At 34.6% G+C, this 20,697-nt stretch overlaps 1 protein-coding gene across 8 annotated transcripts in view; it reads right to left on the bottom strand.

Annotated features, from left to right (window-relative positions):
• Positions 1 to 697: 697 nt before the first annotated feature.
• Positions 698 to 20,697, bottom strand: part of LOC149818473 (protein REBELOTE-like) — a 62,580-nt gene continuing 42,580 nt past the window's right edge. For 6 of the 8 annotated variants that reach the window (XM_089986491.1, XM_089986494.1, XM_089986493.1 and 3 more), the window contains exon 5: positions 12,972 to 13,410. In XM_089986491.1, the coding sequence (XP_089842617.1) occupies positions 13,290 to 13,410 (121 nt within the window). In that variant the 3' untranslated portion in view covers positions 12,972 to 13,289. Of the gene's footprint in view, positions 1,021 to 12,971; positions 13,411 to 19,334; positions 19,502 to 20,697 lie in introns of those variants that run through there. The other 2 variants (XM_089986490.1, XM_089986489.1) reach the window with 2 other exon arrangements.

Here is a 20,697-nt window from a genome sequence, read left to right as displayed (position 1 = left end):
TATAATCTATCTATTGATTCGATGATTATTGACAATGAGATCAAGCCTAAAGGGGTAGGTTTGACATAAGGGTATCTCGTAATAGACCTTTTATCAGATTGATTGGTAGATATCTGAGTGGCAGGAACAAAGGGGCTTGTAGGTGGTCAGCACTTGCCTGCAGGTATTGTAATACCCCAAAATTTTAACCAAAAAATTTTAGAGATTTTTTTTTCTTTTTAAAAACAGCAAAAACAACCTTTCTTTTAGGTTAAACGTTCTGAGCGGGTTAGAATATGATCAATTATCTTAATTGAATTAAATTGCGAATAGCATTAACTATTAAAATTTACATCAAAGTACTTTTATTCTAAAACAACAATAATTATTTTTTTAAAACTATTGCTGAAAAAGGAAAAGACTGGCTCTCGATGCCACCTGAGCAACCTGCATTCACTCCACAGGTATACACCATATTTTACCTCAAAACCCATAAAACGGGTCAGACTCGTGAAAGCCTAGTAGGGGTTATTAGTATAAGTTTTATGAAATAGATTTTTAAAACTATATTTTCAATAAAAACAGTGTGAAAGCCAGACACCAAATACTAAAAACCGGCTTGTACTAGTGGTGGAGTCCGGGTCGATCTCAGGGAACGAGAGAAACACTTTGTATTTCACAGAAAACTAATCTACTCTTTATTGCCTTAAAAAATAAAAGAATTAATTAACTAAGAGTACGACCCTTTGCAGAGGGCTTAAACAAATAAAAATAATAATTAAGTGGCCTTATTACAAACTCAATGAATTAAATAAAATAAATCCTAAGCTAAAAATAAAAGAATAAGGGTCTTCAAGGCTTGAGCTTCTAGTCTCTTTTGATCTTCACTGCTTTCCTCTTTTTCTTGTTGTTCTCAAACTTTATTGATTGATGAATGACTCTCTTGAGAGCTCTTTTGAGGGCTCGGAGGGCCTTTTAAGGAGACCTCAGAAGGCTCTTCCGAGGTACTTTTAAGGGGCTACCGCACATCCAACCACTTCTCTGCAAAACAAAAATCACAAAACAAGACTGAATAAAGAGAAACTAGACAGAAAAACAATGTTAATTAAAAAAAAATTACAAAAACAAGAATCTAACTACTAATAACAAACTAACTACATGTAACAAATGTGAACTAACATGTAACAAACTAAAGCACTAAATGACAAAATAGCAAAACAAACTAACTAACAATCAAGAACTAATTTATGTAACAAACTAATAAAAGACAAAAACTAAAAACAAACTAGATGAATCTAATAAAGACTATATGCTATACGGATTATGAAGGTAAGCTAATAAAAAAAATTGGAAATAAAATAAAAGCTAACCTACTAACCTATTTAATTATTCATAAATAAAAAGAAGAAAAACATAAATCGGCTAATCTTTAAATTACCTAATCTATGCAAGATTGAATCAACGTCTAAACTAACTTAATAACTTGAATCAAATAAACTACACTACAGGCTGAATTAACGAATTAAATTATGAAAAACTAATCGAATGCATTTAATGTAACTAATTAACTGATGAAATCAACATAATAAAGAACCGACTATTGAATTTTACAAAACTAGATCTATATGCAAAATTAAAATTGAAACTAACTACTGACGTGACTAAATTTAAAACTAAACTCTAAGTAACTGAATTAAAAATGGAAATTAATCTATAACTAATCATAATCTAAATTATTCTAAAGAAAACAAGTATTTGAATAAAGAAAGGAATATCGGCTAAAACAATTTTAATATAAACTAATTTGTAATAATCTAATAAAAATAAAATAGATTAATGCTGATCTAATTAATATAGAAACATAACTAAATCTTGAATCATGAATTGTAAAAAGAATTAATTAAAATTAACTATAACTATTTAATCGACTAAAAATCGAATTTATCAAAAAGAACGCTAATTGATAATGAAAAAAAAAGGAAATCCGGCTAAGATGAATTTATGTTAATCTATTTAACATAACCTAATTCCTAATGATGTTAAATTAAGATCAAGATTAATCTAACTGATCTAGAAAAAAACTGAGTTAACGTGAATTGGATTTACTAAATAAACAAAATAATTAACTATTCCTAAATCGGCTACTTCAGAAATATAGATGAATTAAATCTAGTTAATACTAGAAATAAAAGAAAACTTAATCTAAACTAAATCTAACCTAGATCTGACATAAACTAAATTAAAACTCATTAAAACATAAAACTACTCTATGCTAAGTCTATCGATTTGAATAAAATATTATTATTCTATTCAAAAATCAAGAAAATTGTCTAAACTAAATTAAGTTATTTTATTATTTTTTATTATTTTTTATTTTTTTTATTTTTGGATGATAAAAAAAAAACTAATCTAATCTAGATGCAATGAATATGCAATGATATGATGAACTCATGCAATGATATGATGAACTACATGCAGAAACTAAAATTATGAAACTACAGAGAGATAGGGAAGAAGAAACGTACCTTCTGATCCATTTTCGATAGAGGGGTTGAGAAAAAAAATGGTCTTACCTTTCGGGTTGCACGTACCTCCAATGATAGGGACAAGAAGAAGTTGACAATAGTAGAAATTAGAAGCAAGACGAAACAAGAGGAAAAAGAAGAACCGAGGGAGGAACCGACCAAGAGTGAAACGGGGGAAGAAGAGAAGGGGGGAAGGGAGAGAGAGGTCTGCATTTTCCCAAAGAGAAGACAAAAACGTGTTCTATGGCTGAAAAAATCTACTTTATAGTCTAAAATTAGGTCAAAACATGATTTTTTAAAAGAGGTCGGATATTTTTTCAAGAATTTCCAAAAGAGTCCTCCTCTAGAAAACATGTTTTTAAAAAAGCACTTCTAAACAAAATAAAATTAATTAATACACTCCTAATCTAGTTAGACTACACATTAGAAAATTCTAAACTAACTAAAACTCTAAAAAATGCAGGGAAGAGATTGAAATATGCGATTTTACTTATATTTTTAATTTAAAGTAATTTCTCAAAGACACTGATAAAAATGAGTTTTTAATTCAATTTTTTCATGGGATCATGCATAAAATAGTATAAATAAAATACAAAATATATGCATGATTAAATTTTTTATGCTTATCGTTTGCTAGTCCTCGAGCAAACTGACCCTGAACAAAAAACAAAAGACAAAAGACAAACTAAACAAAACAAAAACAAAAACCTGACTCACTTTCGTAGGAATCACGATTGCATTTAGCATATGCAACAAGCCCTTTAAACCCCTAGGTTACCCCAATGGACGAGTAAGGTCTCGTGAGGGTTTGCAGTGATGCTACCCACAAACATCTCTGTCATGTATGCATAAAAATTCAACTTCAAAAAATATTAGGCAATTGAGGAGTTGGTTTTACAAATATTACATGCCATTACATTATCAAAACATAATTAAAGTCTTTTATAGGCCACCACAAAATAAAAGTCTTTTCTTTTACTTTTCTAAATATCATAATAATTTTTGCTTTATTCTCAGAAAATCAAATATACATGTCATTGTTTATTTCTCCTTACTTATATGTTTTCTGTACAAGTTTCTCAATACTTATTCCTAAGCAGTGAACTTTATCTTTATGCTCTTGATTTTCTTTCTTTTTTTTCTTTTTTCAGATTTTTAATTTTTTCACACTTTTTCTTTCTTTTTGTTGAACACTATATCAAATTTCCAGTTTTCGTGACCCGTGTAACGAGCTTTGGGTCAGTGACTCCCAGGCTAGACGACCTTAAGGCACCAAATACAAAGTATCCCTCAGACTTAATTGCTTGAGTCACTAGACCTTTCATTTTAATAGTTTTACGTATAACTTGCTTCTTGTCATGTGCAATGTCACTATCTCTTAGGCTTTCTATAAAGTCCATGTAACGGGCTTTCGGGCCGGTGGCTCCCAAACCAGATGACTTTAGGGTACCAGATGTAAACACCCCTCAGGCTCTACTTGCTCGAACCAAATAGGTCATAGATATCAACTTTGACAAAGAAGTGATTTCTTTCAGTATCCTTTTCAACATGAAACTCAAACACTTCAACTTGTGTCTAAGCCCAGTTATTAAGGAATACAAAGACATCAACAACTAAACATATGCTCTTTTTCACCTTTTGAGCTCTTATTTTCAATGTTGTTCATTTGCTTAGTTTTAAAAAATAAATCGTTCATATTTATACTTGTGATTCAAAATAAAACTCTAACATGCATCTACTATCATTTCTTTGAAATCCACATAAATAACCATATTTTTCTATATCAGTGTCATAAAAAAAAATTGTGGGGCTTAAAAATTCTCTAAAAACATTAGATTATGTAAAACATTTATATAAGGTCAAACTCATTCCTTAAAAGCCCAATTTTTATGAGTTTTGAACAATGTGCGAGTACAAAGACAAAAAAAGATTTGGGTGTGCAAACTATACCCTCTCTTATGCTTGAATGACACTGTCCTCAGTGACTCTCTCCCATGCTTGCATGAAACTATATGAATGCACATGAAAAACAAAAGAAATATGAGGAAAGTAGTGGAAGTCGCTTGATCTGCACTATGAAATCTTACCTGATGCTGCCCTGCACTGGCTCTGTAGAGATTCTACCTGTCTCAATGTTTACAACTCATAAAAATACATCAAATACAATGCATACATGATCTAACATTCATGCTCATGAACAAAAAAAAATGACAGAAAATAGCAAAACTACTAATATCACAATACTAATATGGGTTGCCTCCCATAAAGCGCTAAATTTTATGTCTTCAGCCAAACGGATCTCTAGTGACCCTTCATCAACCATGAGATCAATGGACATGAAGTTATGCTCAATCGAGAGGTCTAAGGAAAATGGTTTCATCTATGACCCTACCCACAATATTTTCTCCAACTCTACCCCTGTAGACCCTACAATGGCTCTCTAGTCTGCTAAGAACGAGCTTAGTCTCCATGTGAAGACTATTCTCAAATGATGGTGAGCCATAAATTGAATTTCTATCCAAGCAAGCATCCAACAACATATCGGATTGCTTCCATTTAACATCCATCACATAGAAGCATTCGTTATTTTCTCTCGCTCTCGTGGCAATATAAAAAATATTTATCCATAGTCGCTTGTTGCCAAAATAAACATCCATCTCCCCAGTACGACAATCAATACGAGCGTTGGCAGTGGCCAAGAATGGTCTGCCAAGAATGATGGGGGTCTGGTGAGCGGCATCAGTGCCCTCCATGTCCAAAACGAGAAAATCAATAGGAAAATAAAAGTCCTCGACCTTAATTAACACTTTTTCCAAGATTTCTCGGGGGAGCTTGGTAGACCTATCTACCAATTATAAGATGATCATCGTGGACTTTAAATCCTCAATCCCAAAAATGTCATAAAGAGAACCCGACAATATATTTATACTAGCCCCAAGATCGAGCAATGCATGATCGATGGTAATGTTCTCTATGACACAAGAGATGATTGGTGCCCTAGGATCCTTCAGTTTAGGTGAGGCTTGGTGTCGAAACACAAAGCTCACCTGCTCAGTCAGGAAGATCTTCATAGGCAACGATCTTGACTTTATTTTCTTTGTGCAAAGTTTCTTAAGAAACTTTGCATAGGCGGGCACTTGTTGGATGTCATCCAGTAGGGAGAGGTTTATGTGAACATGCTTAAATATGTAAAGCATTTCGTGCATTCTAGCCCCTTGCTTGCTAAAATCGTTTGGTTTTTTCAAAGCCTAAAGAAAATGGGCTTTAATAATATACGAAGGAGAAGGCATAGGCCATGGGCCCTGCTCGCTTTCCTTGAGTATGGTAGGGAAGATCGATTGGTCAATAGGTCAGTCACTAGGCTCTCCAGTCTTCTCTTGAGTAGGGCAGAGTGTCTTCTGGTGTGAGTTTTGGAAAACCCCTTTTAAAATAATATTTTTAATTAAAATTCAGTGAAAGCCAGACACCAAAAATATAAAAACCGGCTCGCATGAGTGGTGGAGTCCGGGTCGAACTCAGGGAACGAGAAATACTTCGTATTCGAACACACAATCTAAACTACTCTTTATTGCCAAAATGAAAAGAATTGATTAAATAATTAACTAACTACGAGAGTACGGCCCTACGCAGAGGGCTTAAACAAATAATTAAAGTGCCTTATTACAGACCCAAATGAATTGAACTAAATGAAATAAAAGCCTAATCTAGAAAGAAAAGCAAGTCTTCAGTGCTTGAGGCTTTCTGTCCCTTCTTGAGGTAATGTATGTTTGCTTGAACTTTGGTTTTTTGAGGGCTCGAAATCGCTTCTTTCACACGTCCAAATGCTTCCCACAGTCGGCTAGATGGGTTGAGGAAAGACTGGTTCATCCTGGCTGTTGCTGCACCTTCCCAATGAAGAGGATGGAAGAACCGGTGCTGAGGAATACATCAAGAAGAGCAAGAAAAGGAAAAAGAGAGAGGAAGCAAGAGAGAGAGAGAGGCGTGCAATCCACCAGAAAAGAACGTCTTTTTCTTGCTGTATAATACTATTTATAATATTATATTAGGGTAAAACAATTTTTTTAAAACAAGTCCAATAGTTTTCAATAATTTCCAAAATACCCATTTTAGCAAAACATGCTTTATCGTTTAAAAAAAAACAAACAAACTTCTTAAACTAATTAAAGATTACAAATTAGCTAATACAAACTTAAGCTAACTAAACTACAATTAAGAAGTTCTAACTATAAAAAATATATATATGCAAGGAAAGCTTTGAAGAATACAATTTTCTGATAAAATTCAATGCAATGCGGTTTCTCAAAACTAATGGTAAAAATGGGTTTTTAAGGCAATTTTAACATAGATCATGCATAAATACTGATTAATAAAATGTGACATATATGCATGATCAAATACCCCCATGCTTATCATTTGCTAGTCCTCGAGCAAACTGAAACAAAAACAAAAATACTAAACTAGACACAATAAAAACCTAACTCACTTTCGTAGGAATCACGGTTGCATTTAGCATATGCAACAAGCCCTTTCAACCCCTGGGTTACCCCAGTGGACGAGTAAGGTCTTGTGAGGGTTTGCAGTGATGCTACCCACAAACATCTTTATCATGTATGCATAAAAATTTTAGAACACAAAGCATTAGGCAGTTAACGAGTTTGTTTTCACAAATATTTCATGTCATTGCATTATCGAAACATGATTAGAGTATTCTACCTGCCACCACAGAATAAAACATTTTCTTTCACTTTTCTAAATAGCATAATCATTTATGATTCATTCGCAGAAAATCAAATATATACATGTTATTATTTACTTATCCTCACTCATATGTGTTCTGCACAGGTTTTCTCAATATTTGTTTCTAAGTAGTGAACTTTTCTCTTTTTCGCTCTTTTCTATTTCTTGATTTTCAATTTTGCACACATTTTTTCTTTCTTTCTTTTATTGAGCACTATATCAAATTTTCAGTTTTTGTGACCCATGTAACGAGCTTTGAGTCAGTGACTCCCAGGCCAGACGATCTTAGGGCACCAGATACAAAGTATCCCTCAGACTTAATTGCTCGAGTCACTAGACCTTCAATTTTTTTATAGTTTATGTATAGTCTAGTTCTCTGTCATGTGCAATGTCAATATCTATTAGGCTCTTTATAAAGTTCATGTAACGGGATTTCGGGTCAATGGCTCCCAAACCAGATGGCTTTAGGGCACCAGGTGTAAACACCCCTCAGGCTCTACTTGCTCGAACAAAATAGGCCACAGATATCAACGTAGACAAAGAATTGACTTCCTTTGTTATCCTTTTCAACATGGAACTCAAACACTTCAACTTGTGTCTAAGCCCAGCTACTAGGGAGTACGAAGATATCAAACAACTAAACGTATGCTCGATTCACTTTTTGAGCTCTTTTGCGATGTTGTTCATTTGCTTAGTTTTCAAAAATAAAACTGTACATATTCATACTTGTGATTCAAAATAAACTCTAACATGCATCCATAATCATTTCTTTGAAATCCACATAAACAACCATGGTTTTCTAGAATTGTGTTAGAAAAAGTTTTTCGTGGGGCTTAAAAATTCTCTAAAAACGTTAGATGTTGCAAAGCAGTCATATAAGTTCAAATTCATTCCCTAAAAGCCTAATGTTTATGAGTTGACATAAAAATGCAAGTGCAAAGACATGAACAATTGGGTGTGCAAACTACACCCTCCCCCATGCTTGAATGACAATGTCCTCAGTGACACTCCCCCATGCTTGTATGAAACTAAGGGAATGCATATGAAAACAAAATAAATGAGAGAAAAAGGAGTAGAAGTCACCTGATCCACACTGTGAAACCTTACCTGATACGACATGCGAATGGCTCTGCATAGGTTCCACCTGTCTCACAGTTTACAACTCATAGAGATATGCAAAAGAATGCAATGCATACATGATCTAGGCTTGACGCTCATGAAGAAAAACTACCTAAAAACAAAAAATATTAAAGCTACTAATGGTACATAAAAAATATGGGTTGCCTCCCATAAAACGCTAAGTTTTACGTCCCCAGCCAGACGGATCTCTGGAAACCCTTCATCGTCCATGAGATCAATGGACATGAAGTCGTGCTCAATCGGGCTCTCTGAGAAAAAGAGTGTCATCTGTGACACTACGCACTGTGTTCCCGTCCAAATTGAGAAATGACTCAAAGTGCCAAATCCAACTCAAATCACCTGTCTGATTCTCAAGTAATCCTAGGTGATCCTCTTCGAGTGATTCATTATCCTCCTCCTGAGGTGGATCACTCAATAACCAAGCATGTTCTGCTTCTACGAGGTCCTGGATAAAATCAACCTCGAAAGCAGCCTCCTCTCTGACATACCCTAATGCAGCATGAAAAATGTTCAACCTTATCTTCATGTTGCCAAATGAAACATCCATCGCACGAGTGCAGCAATTAATGCACGCATTGGCAGTGGCAAGGAAGGGGCGACCAAGAATAATAGGGGTCTGTCGTATGCTATCATCTCCCTCCATATCTAAAATCACGAAGTCTACAGGGAAATAACAATCCTCTACCTTGACTAAAACATCATCAAGTATCCCTCTCGGGATCTTGATCGATCTATCTGCGAGTTGCAAAGTCAAAGGTGTTGGCTTTATCTCTTTTAATCTAAATTTGTCATAAAAGAAACCCGGTAAGATATTGACACTTGCCCCAAGGTCGAGCAATGCTTGCTCAACAGTAATGTTTCCTATGACACGCGAGATGATCGGAATCCCTGGGTCCTTGAGCTTAGGTGGGGTTTGGTGTTGCAATACTGTGCTCACCTGCCCAGTCAAGTAGATCTTCTTCTGCGCATGGGACCTCAACTTTCTTTTCTGCGTACAAAGCTCTTTGAGAAACTTTGCATATGCAGGGAATTGCTGGATGACATCAAGTAAAGGGAGGTTTATCTGAACGTGCTTGAATATCTCAAGCATCTCTTGCATGTTCACTCCTGACTTACCTAATGTTCTTGGTCTCTCTAACACCTCAGGAAAGGGGGCTTTGGGAATGTAGGATTTTGAAGGCTCAGATGGAAGAACCCTCTCGCTTTCCTGAGGTAAAACATTAGGGACATGCTGTTTCTCACGTATCTTCTCTCTTTCTTCTAAAGCCTCCCTCGCTTGGTACTGCTTCCCACTCCTAAGGGTCACTACTGCTTGAGCCATGTTCTCCGCTTTCTTGACGACGATGCCTTATCAGAAAACCGCCTCTGGACATACTTCCCCTTCCTCATCCACACCCACAGCCAAGGCTCAGCATGGATTCTCTCTTAACCTCCTTAGAAATTCTCTTCTTTATGACACATTTGGCTCTATTTCTGCCTTTCCCATCTTACCTGGCAGAAGTATTCTTTTTCACGTTTATTTAAGATATGATCTTGAAACATTGTTTACAGGGATTTCACATCTTTTTAATGCTTCTTCCGATCGTGATTATTATCCTTTATTAATCCAATTGTTTTACACAAATTTGCAAATAGATCACGATACCAATTTTCTTTCCTCTCTCGTTAGAGATGTTGAAATCAAGTTTGATTCCAAACTCCTTGGACAGATTCTTGGTGTTCCATCTTCGAAAACTCTTTTCAATTCCATTGACCTTAATAATGAAAATATTTTTGAACAAATTCTACTTTCAGGCACTCCTCATTGTCCTCCTTTCAAAAATACAAACCTTCAACCTCGTGCTCGAATTGCAGGAAGAATTCTTGCTCATAATGTCCTCCCAAAGACAGGATCTTTTGATTATTTTTCAACTGCTCTATATGTCTTATTTGGAAATATATATGCAAATTGGGCACACGTCTTTTTTACTACGTTATGGAAACAAAAATCTTTTCTTACGTATGGGTGTATCCTTAACCAAATTTTCAAATATTTCAAAGTGCCTCTGAATAATAAAAAGTTTGTTTCTCAAAAGAAAATCTTCGATGAAACTGTTTTTAAATGAATGAAACTTTCATATCTAGTACCTTCATCCTCTGGATCTCCTATATCTCCTGAACCATCATCATCTCCTACATCGCCTCCATCTCAAGGCAAAAGGAAGAAATTCTCTACTGAAAAAGATAATGAAATTCTGAAACACATTAAAGCTTCAAAACTTCAACAACATACATTTCGTGAGAATGTTACTCAACAACCTTCATTTATTCAGTCTGATGTAGCTGAAATCAAGGAGATGATCAAACAACACTTCTCTTGAACTTTGTTTACTGATATTGCTTTGATAACATTTTTTTTTGAGTTGTAATATTTTGAACTTGTATCTGCATTTTTTTTATACTCTGACTCTACCAATTCCTTTTGATCATGACAAAGGGAGGAGAAGAAAAACAATGTGTTAACAATGTTGATATTATGCTAACTTCTTATGTTTTGACAGCATATTGATAAGGAGAGTAAGTTTTTTATATGTTTATCAATGCTCTATCTGTGACTAGTTTGTCATCATAAAAAGGGAAAGATTGTTAAGACAAGAAAGTTGTACACGATAATTCAAGTACAAGATTTTGATGATGAATAACTGAAACAACTAAATTTCAGCTAAGGCAATGAAGAAAGATGAAAAGAATTGAAGAATTCGTTGAAGAATCTGTGAAGACAAGCGTGCAAATGTAAATCTCTTTAAAAGTCTTAGATTCTTGTAAGAGCCTTACTTTGATTGCATATCTTACTTGCATTTCACCTAAAAATACTTAAGAAAAATTTTTCTAAAAGAACCCTTGACGAAAATCATTTTAAAAAGCTCTTTACCCACATTTTCAGGTTTATCAGTCGACTAATAGACTCATCAGTCGACCAATTTTTTGCGCCAATTTTTCAAAGCAAAATGTCAACTTTCTGATTAGTCGACTAATCAACTCTTAGTCGACCAGCCAGAATGTTCGATTTCTGAAAAATTTAGCAGGAATCAACTGAAAGTTTTTTTCAGTCTACTGATGATTTTCATCAGTCAACTAACTTTTTTTTAGTCGACTAAGTTTCAAAAATCAGAATTTAAATCTGTTCGGCTAGACACAATAGTCGACTGACTTTAACTGTCAGTCTGCTAATATTTGATTTCAGTCGACTAATATAGTCATTTTCTGAAACTTTTAAAAGGTGCATATTTTCAGTTTTTCAAACAATTTGACAGTTCAAAACTGACTGTTTTGACACCCTTTCGTTCTTCAGCTATAAATAAGAGTGTGATCTACACTCAAAATGATTGAATTGAATCAAATTACATTGATTTGAAATATCAAATTCTTTGTTTTTCACTCATATTCATTCAAGTATTATTTTCTCACTCACCGAGTATTTTCACTCTAATTCTTTCTGTAAGTTAGTGAAATTGTGAATTGAGTATTTCAGCAATCTTAAAAGCTTATTCCACTTCATTTGCATTCATAAGAAACGCTCGTAGGTTAATTGTAAGTTGGTTATTTCAATTTTTTTGTAAAAGGACAAAGTCTCTTTGGTTTAAAAGAGAAGTTTGCTTTCAGCAGAATTGTTGCTGAAAGTGAAACCAATTTTGATCTGTTTGATCTTGTGATGACACAAGTGTGATAGTGAAAATCTCAAGCGGTTTTGCTTGAATATTGAATGTAGGTCTGAAAGACCGAACCATGATAAAATTCTTATGCTCTTTGTGTGTGATTGCTTTATAGTATTCAAATTTCATCAAATTTCAAAGACGAAGATTAAAAACACTATTCACCCCCTCTAGTGCTCGTTGCATCGATCCTACGACACTTTCACATCCATTTGAAGCTGCCAGAGTCCCCGCCTACAACTCACAATAACTGCTAATCAAATACCATGTAGGACTCTTGGCATAGGGATATTCTCCAGAAGAGAAAGTCTCAATGATAAATTTAAAAATAATATTTCAAGAAAATACCAAGAATTCTTGGCATATTTAAAATTTAACCACCATGAGACAAATCCTAGACCATTCGGTTATGATAGTGCAACCTAACGCGCCATATCATATTTATATTTTTTGTGAATCTATTAATAGAAATCTTGGAGATATCTCAATACGGATGAAAGGAATGGATGAATGGAAAGAATAAATGGCCATATCAATCAGGCTACTGATCAAAAGCCAATGCCAGGATTAGCATAAACACGGACGACAATTCAATCGCCCATTTTAACTCCCCTGGTAGCATTGGTCTGACCGTAGATGAGACAGGTTTTAACAATAACTAGCCACTTTACAAGCATCATCAATTTGAGAACAATAGAAACCAATAATGAATGCCTATTTGTGCAACAGCAGTATGAAGCCTTCATCAGGTAGCATTGGTCTGACATAGACGAGCCAGGTTTTAACAATAACTAGCCTTATAACAAGAGATACTCAACAAGCATCATCAATTTGAGAACAACAATAGAAACCAATAATGAATGCCTGTTTTGTGTAACAGAAGTATGAAACCTTCATCGGGTAGCACTGGTCTGACAGTAGACGAGCCAGGTTTTAACAATAACTAGCCTTATAACAAGAGGTACTTGACAAGCATTATCAATTTGAGAACAATAGAAACCAATAATGAATGCATGTTTTGTGTAACAGCAGTATGAAACCTTCATCGGGTAGCACCCTCGGATCCATTTACCTATAAAAAGTTTTAGGCCTTCATAAAGATTATACAGAAGTCATATGTTCGTCTATGTAGAACGCAAATCACCAAAATCATGCAAAGTTAGTATATGGGTTTGCTACATTTAACTGTCATGTATGAATAGAACAGTGATGATCTTTACTCATGACCACCACCACCACCACGAAGAGCAAGCACAAGATGAAGAACAGAACCACCCTCAATGCTGTATTCACGAGCTGTTTTGTCATCAGCCAATTGTTTGCCAGCATAAACCAGCCTGTGCATGCAGCAAGTTCGATGATGTAACAGATGCAAAGAAGCAAGTTCATAGAAACATTCTGAAAATTTGTATACTCATTAAAATGTAGACAGGACTCAGCAAATGTGAGTTACAAGCATTGATTGACAAGGTTTATGTTTGAGATAATGTCAGTGCAATCTGTGCAGCTGTACCATAATCTACCACACATCCATATGATGCCAATTAAATCATGTTGAAATACTAAATAAAACACAACAAGCACATCCTATAGTTGTGACTTGCTTCCAAGGAGAGCAATCAGGTCATAATGTATATAACCCATTTGTCAGTTAGATTCAATTCCAACTGCACATCTCACTTGATGATGGAGATGCATGGGGACACCAACCTCACAGTTGCCAAATGAGTTGTGCAGTGGGATTGAATATAACTGACGATTGGTTATATACAATATCACCTGACCTGAAGTCACAACCTTTAATCAATCACAAGAAATGCAAACTTGCAATGTTTCTGAATCTCTTGAAAGTGCAAGTTTTTTCTTTTTAAGCAACAAAGAAAATTTTCCTTCCAAAAATGAAAATTTATAAAAAAACGATTAAATTAATCACATAGACCAGGGAAAATATAGAAAATGAATATAAAAAAATAAAATATAACCAAGATCGAAAGAATCAAGTCTCCCAACCATCTAGTTTTCAAGTTGAGCAATGATAAAATTTGAGAAGAATATAGTCCTTGGGTACTTCCAATGGAATTTATCATTAAGTTTTGTTTCTACCTGGCTTGTATCGAACTGCGGAGGAAGATCACAGATGAAAGGTTGATCATAAAGAAAGGACATTGTTCCTTTGGGAAAGGAACAGAAAGATTTGTTCTACTTCATCTATTATAGCTTCAAAACTTAAAAGAGACATTATGTATTGTTTGCAACCACAGCAAAGATGAAACAAAAGATTATGCCAATATAAAGTGCAATTCCACTTTTAATCTATATAGGTGACAATATATGGCATGAACGTGTAGCTGCTTAGCCTTAAATTAACCAAGCACAAAATCAGTAAGGTTCCTCGCACCTTCAAGGACAAAGCTAGTAGCATACCAAAATAGAAAGAACCATACCAAGTTGCTTACTACCATTTATCCCAAAAAACAACACAGAGTAAATTATGAAATTAACATACATTAAACTGAATAAAAGGAAAGGAATAAGCCATGAAACTCATTTGGACCCTATATTCCTGATTTGCACTAGAACAGCTCTCAGATCAGGTGTACGTAGTCTGCATCACCATGTAACAAAAATACTGGAAAGAGCTGCTACAGACTGTATAGATGCACAATACACATCTTTGCAGTAAGCCATGAAACTCATTTGTACCCTATATTCCTGATTTGCAATAGAACAGCTCTCAGATCAGGTGTACGTAGTCTGCATCACCATGTAACAAAAATACTGGAAAGAGCTGCTACAGACTGTATAGATGCACAATACACATGCCCTTATATGATGACATGATCCTGCCGAAAAACATTTCACTTTCCAGTAGGAAACAAACAAAGGGTCTGTAACAAAAACTCGGGAGATATGTACTAATAGACTATAAAAATATGAACTCCACATTCTCTTGTATGACGACATGAACCCGCTGCAATACATTTCACCGTGGTAGCAGCAAGTTCAGAGAACAAATTATGTCACACACAAACATACACGCATGCATGCACACACATGATCATGGTTGACAAAGTCACCAAGTCACACCAATGACATGGCTACTCAGTCCGAACAGGGACTCAAATGATTTTCGATCTGAGATAAAATTAGAAATTTTCAAAACTTGGTTGGGGCCAGAGTTACCGGAAGCTTCTTAGATAGATGAGAAGTGCATTTTCAGAAACTCACTTCGGAAGCACGATACTCTTCGCTTTCGAAACTTGATAGGAATCTTGATTTTCCTATGATCCCCACACGCTTTGTCCATGCTTCCTATATGTCCTTTTAAGCTTCTCTTTCATGTTTTCTATGTGCCTTTTCTCACACTTTCCACTCACTTCCCATGTGCCCTCTCTAAATTGGTCACCATCATTTTTAGGTTCGGAAAAAAATATAATTCTTACACCAAAAAAATCATGAGATTTAAGAATAATAATTTTTATTTTAGTTTTTATTTGCTTCCCATTCGATTCTCATATCACTTTCTTTTCAATTCTCATTTCACTTTCAAATCGATTCTTCACTTATCACTTCCTATAAATTTTAAAATGCTTCACTTCCCACTTCCGCTTTCCATATCGTTTCCCACTTTCACTTCCTAGTTTGGTAACCTTGGTTGGGGCTCCACATAAACTGGTCAACTCATCTGGGTCAGATGAGCTTATTAAGAACTGCCCAAGTTAGGTGAATTTCCTTGTTTTGCGTTTTAGAAGTTCGATTTGATAAGGAAAGAGGACATCATTTAAGTTGCCTTATTCATCTTCACTGTTTCCTAAATCCTAATAATTAATGTGTTGTATGCTATACTGAATCCAAATCTGATTGTCAATTGGATGTGACTTTTTTCATCTAACCCAGCTGAGTGGGTTGGGTTTCAGTTGGATATCTGACCCAAGTCAAAACCATTGACATCCCTAACCCTCAACCAAGAAGCCTCGATGGGTTATGGATCTGGACATGAGAGTCGATACCCACGACCCAGACTAGCACACTGGGTGGGTCCAAGTTCATAGTAGGTTAGAATCTGAAAGTAAAATTTTAAACATCTAGATTGGTATATCTGTGTTGGGTCTAGAATCAATTTTTGTGTGGCAATACTTCAAAAGAAGGTTGGTAATAAGAGTTGTTCATGTAAACAAGGGGAAATAGATTGGATCCAAACAAAGCTTCAACGAAAAAGAATAATGGTCTAAACTCAACCCTATTCCAAATCCAGAAGTCTTGGAATTGTATTAATACATTATATCGGTTGCCAGCTATATTGATATATTTTTCTCTTTTTTATTCTTATGATGGTTGTACTTTGATTTTTGTTTTCTTAGTTTTATTCTTATGATGGTTGTACTTCGATTTTTGTATTCTTAGTTTTATTCTTATGACCACATGAATGCATTAGGCACGGCCGATTTATTAGAAAATGCACTTTGGATAGGGTAGTTTTCTTAATAGTGAAATTTTAACGCATTGTAAACCATTGAATTCTTAAACTCCAAGACAATCTGATTATTCACACCATTGATAAAACCTGTTCTGTACTAAACAAAACATATAGATCATATCCATATGGCTTGATTCATAAAAATATCAAGAAAAAGCTAAAGAATAGGTGATTTCTATTAGAGAGTATGGTATAATCTAAGATAGCCAATATTTTTCCCTTGTTTAATATAGTATGATTGAACAAGGTGGCCATGGGTTGTGTTGATTGGCTAATGTTGATAATAAATTGCGTCTACGTGTGCTCATTGGAGCTGATCTAATATTTTTTCAACTAGGTCATAGAGGCACGCCATGTTGGGTGCGTGTCTCTAGTAGGTTTGTCGATGGGTCAGGTTTGTACCAGGTACACAACTCGACCCAAACCCAAATAATATTTGGATCAATCTGAACCCAACCCAAAGAATATGCGGACTGGGTTTGGGTTATAATTTTTGCTAGGTATCCAACCTGACTTGAGTATTATATATACTTTTTTAGTACAAATATATTTCAGAAATTATGCGAGACTGGGCTTGGGATTTCATTTTTGTGAACCATCACAACTCTAACGTAACAATTTATTATATGGGCGGGTTTGGGTATACCCTGATGGGACAGGTACCTGACTCGTTGAACCCCTAGTCCCTGGTGACATGAGTGGGTATACTCAAGCAGATTGACATAGACACTGACACAAACTGACCTTATTTTATTATTTTTATGTTATTTAAGTAAAAATTATGTTTTTACTATCCAAATATCGAAAATAGTTTCAAAAAATGATTGTATTGTACCACAAAAATGATGTGTTTTTCTAAATGCCCTAAAATTGTTGAAATCCGCCCGCTCTTCAAAATCGCAAATAGGCAAACGAAGTTTGCATGCTATATTGTTTCGCCCGCCGACTAAGGCAAAAACTCATTTAAATGTATATTCACATATATTTTTTTGTGATTCTTAAGTGTGCAAAATTATGTTATTTATGCATTCTTCTCTATTAATCGTAAAATCATAAATACCAAAAATCACATATTTTATACCAAAGTCATGGCAAACCATACAAACCTCCTTTCTCCTTTCTCCTTTTTAGCTTTTCTTGTGTGTACTTTTCTTGTGTTTTATTAAATAGTTTTTGCGTGATTTACCATTTAGGGGTTTTTTGATATATATATATATATATATATATATATATATATATATATATATATATGTGTGTGTGTGTGTGTGTGTTGTAGAGGATTTATGTGTTTTTGCTTATTCTTTATTTAATTTTAAGTGTTTTTGTATTGGTGTAATGAGGCTAAAGTTGACTCTGTTGGTGTAATACGTATTAGTTTTTTGCCGATATAGTTAATGATGACCTCAATATTTGTTAAACTACACTAGCGTCTCATTGATGATCGTAGCTAGAGAGCTTTAGTAGTCTAAAAAATATTAGCTTTAAAGAACTCATGGCTATGTTGTCTCTTAAAATCGAATATAGTGAAGAGTTAGTTAGCCTCCAGTATACTTAAGAAACACTTAGAAGAGATGTAGAAGAAGATGTTGATAAATGCAATGATAAAAAACCTGTGGAGAATGTGCATTCATCTCATAGATTCATTTTCAAACATCAAATTGTTTCAAACAGTGAATGATGTTGATGTCCTAAACATGCAAGTCTTCCAAACAATTAATGATAGTAATGTTATACACGTGGAGGGCATGCAATTGCCTGAACCGATTAAGAATATAGATATTCGATGTGCAAACAATGCAAAACTTTTATGAACAATTAATGTATATGATTAGACAAAATATTCAGCGTTGCAGCTCAGTGCTAGTGATTATCATCGCAACAATGTGAATGACATTCAACCTTCTATAGCTAAAGACAAAGGTCGGTACACATTGAAATTTATATTTTAGATGTAAGTGTGACGATGGATGCGATATTTTCATGGTTAATTTTAAAAGTTGAAAATGCAAGATTGTTGCATGCGTGGAATCAAAGGATGAGATAATAAATTTTTATTAATTTATACGATCGAACAATCAATTAACGATGGCGTAGATGGTAGAAAATGATAATGACATATATAGTAGCAACAACTCTAATCATGACTATACCATATCTATTGAGCCAAACTCAGAAACGATAGGAGATGACCAAGACACTTATGGCTTGAGATAAATAATTGTTGCAAAAAATGATGCATTAAACATACATGGGAAGCTCAAACCTTGGTATGTTGTATTAACTATATGAGCATTTATTAAGAAGTATAATTGTTTTATGTTTTTATGCTAATGTTTAGGTTTTACTAAGTTCTCTGCAATGCCCCAAGATTTAAAACTTGCACAATTTTTTTTACTCTGATTGAAAACCTCGGGCGAGTTATAAATTCGATTGATAACAATAATAAGACTAAATCCTTAACGCAGATAACATTTCTAAAATGATTCAGTTTTAGAAATCAGAGTATTTTCATTCCAAAATAAATCATAATGTCTTTACAAAAAAACAGTAGTAACAAGTACTCAATAGTCAGTTCTCGAGAAAGGAAAATGACTGATTCTCAACATCACCACAACTTTCTGCTACCGCTCCAGTAGACTATTCAGTACTTGTAATTTTGTAGAGTCAATATGTAACGCCCCAACTTTTTATAGTAAAAATTTTGGAGTAAAATTTTTTTTTTTTTTGAAATAGCGGAAGTGCGAAAAACACAAGTCGGGTGCATTACAAGGTAAAACAGAGAAGTACCAAAAAAAGCATACCATTCATTAATTAAAGCATTAATGTCATTAATTACATCTCTTAACAGAAATGTAAATCTACTAATCAGAGTTCAAATAGGAAACACTGAAAAACTGAGATCTCTTGACTACTTCCAAATACGACTCCACGATGCTCCAATTATGCGTTACCTGAAAAATTTTAATGCAGAAGGGTCAGACTCCCCTGTCTGCGTAAGAAGCATTATATCTATATGTGGTGCTTAGTGTCCTGTGTACAAATATGTGCAACAACTGCAGATATAACTAGCATGAAAATTGATATCATTCTAAGAAAATGATTATGCTTTCAATTCATGATACAGTGCAAAAGAGGATTGAACTAAAGATACATTTATCCACATTAGCACAAGCTGTAGATTCTACAAGTTTTACGAAAGTCATATCAACAGTACATAATTCTTCAGGAATAAGTTTTCAGTCAACTTAAATTATTTAATGTTTATCTTACTCTCACCCTGTGGGTAAGCACAAGCATAGACATTGTAGTGAACTGAGACCATACGGTGAGATGCCTAACTCTCACGAAAACACGAACATCCATGAAGCTCATACCACCTACCCTCTCCAAGGTAGATCATGGGTCCGGTAACATACACCATCTTTCAGGTGTACCCAGAGCCTGGAGAATCCGGTAACATATACCGTCTTTCAGGTATACCCAGAGTCTCAAAGGTTTTATATTTCATTTTACATTTTCTTTATAACCAAGTGCGAGCTATCGCACTATGAGGAGTCTGGTAACATATACCTTCTTTCAGGTATACCCAGAGCCTCAGAAATCTCATATTTGATTTCTCAATTATTTTCCTGTGCGAGTCATCGCACCAAAGATGATTCTCAAAATCCCGAACCCGCCTTGGGGTTCACACACATTGTATGGACTTAATTTTTTTTTTTTGTCAGGGTGCCATGAGCACCATCAAGATAGCATTTCTCGGAACATGGCTCAACTCGGAGCTCACAATCATCATTTTTTTTTTTGAAGTTATGAGCTAGGGTGTAAACAATAGCATGTGCTTGAATCCACAGAAAAGCAATTGACAAATAATTGAAGGTAATGGTGCCCTTTTTGTTCCACAACCCATAGAAGCAAAAAATCAATTAAAATAAGGCACAACAAGTACAATGTTAAGTTAATTATTTCAAAACAAACAAAGCAGTAACAGTGCCTGAACAATTACTTTAATAATTGTTGCATCAACCAATTCACCAAATTGGCTCATGTGTTGCCTTAAACATTCATCATCTACCACCCAAGGAACACCCAAGACCTGAGAAATTTTATACAAAACAGGATAAATATATTCCCATAAGTAAATGTATAA

This window comes from Nuphar pumila, chromosome 13 (assembly GCF_984573655.1).
Source record: "Nuphar pumila chromosome 13, dmNupPumi1.hap1.1, whole genome shotgun sequence".
Taxonomy (NCBI): domain Eukaryota; kingdom Viridiplantae; phylum Streptophyta; class Magnoliopsida; order Nymphaeales; family Nymphaeaceae; genus Nuphar; species Nuphar pumila.
The sequence above is the reverse complement of the archived record's forward strand: the minus strand, read 5'-3'. Positions and strand labels throughout refer to the sequence as shown.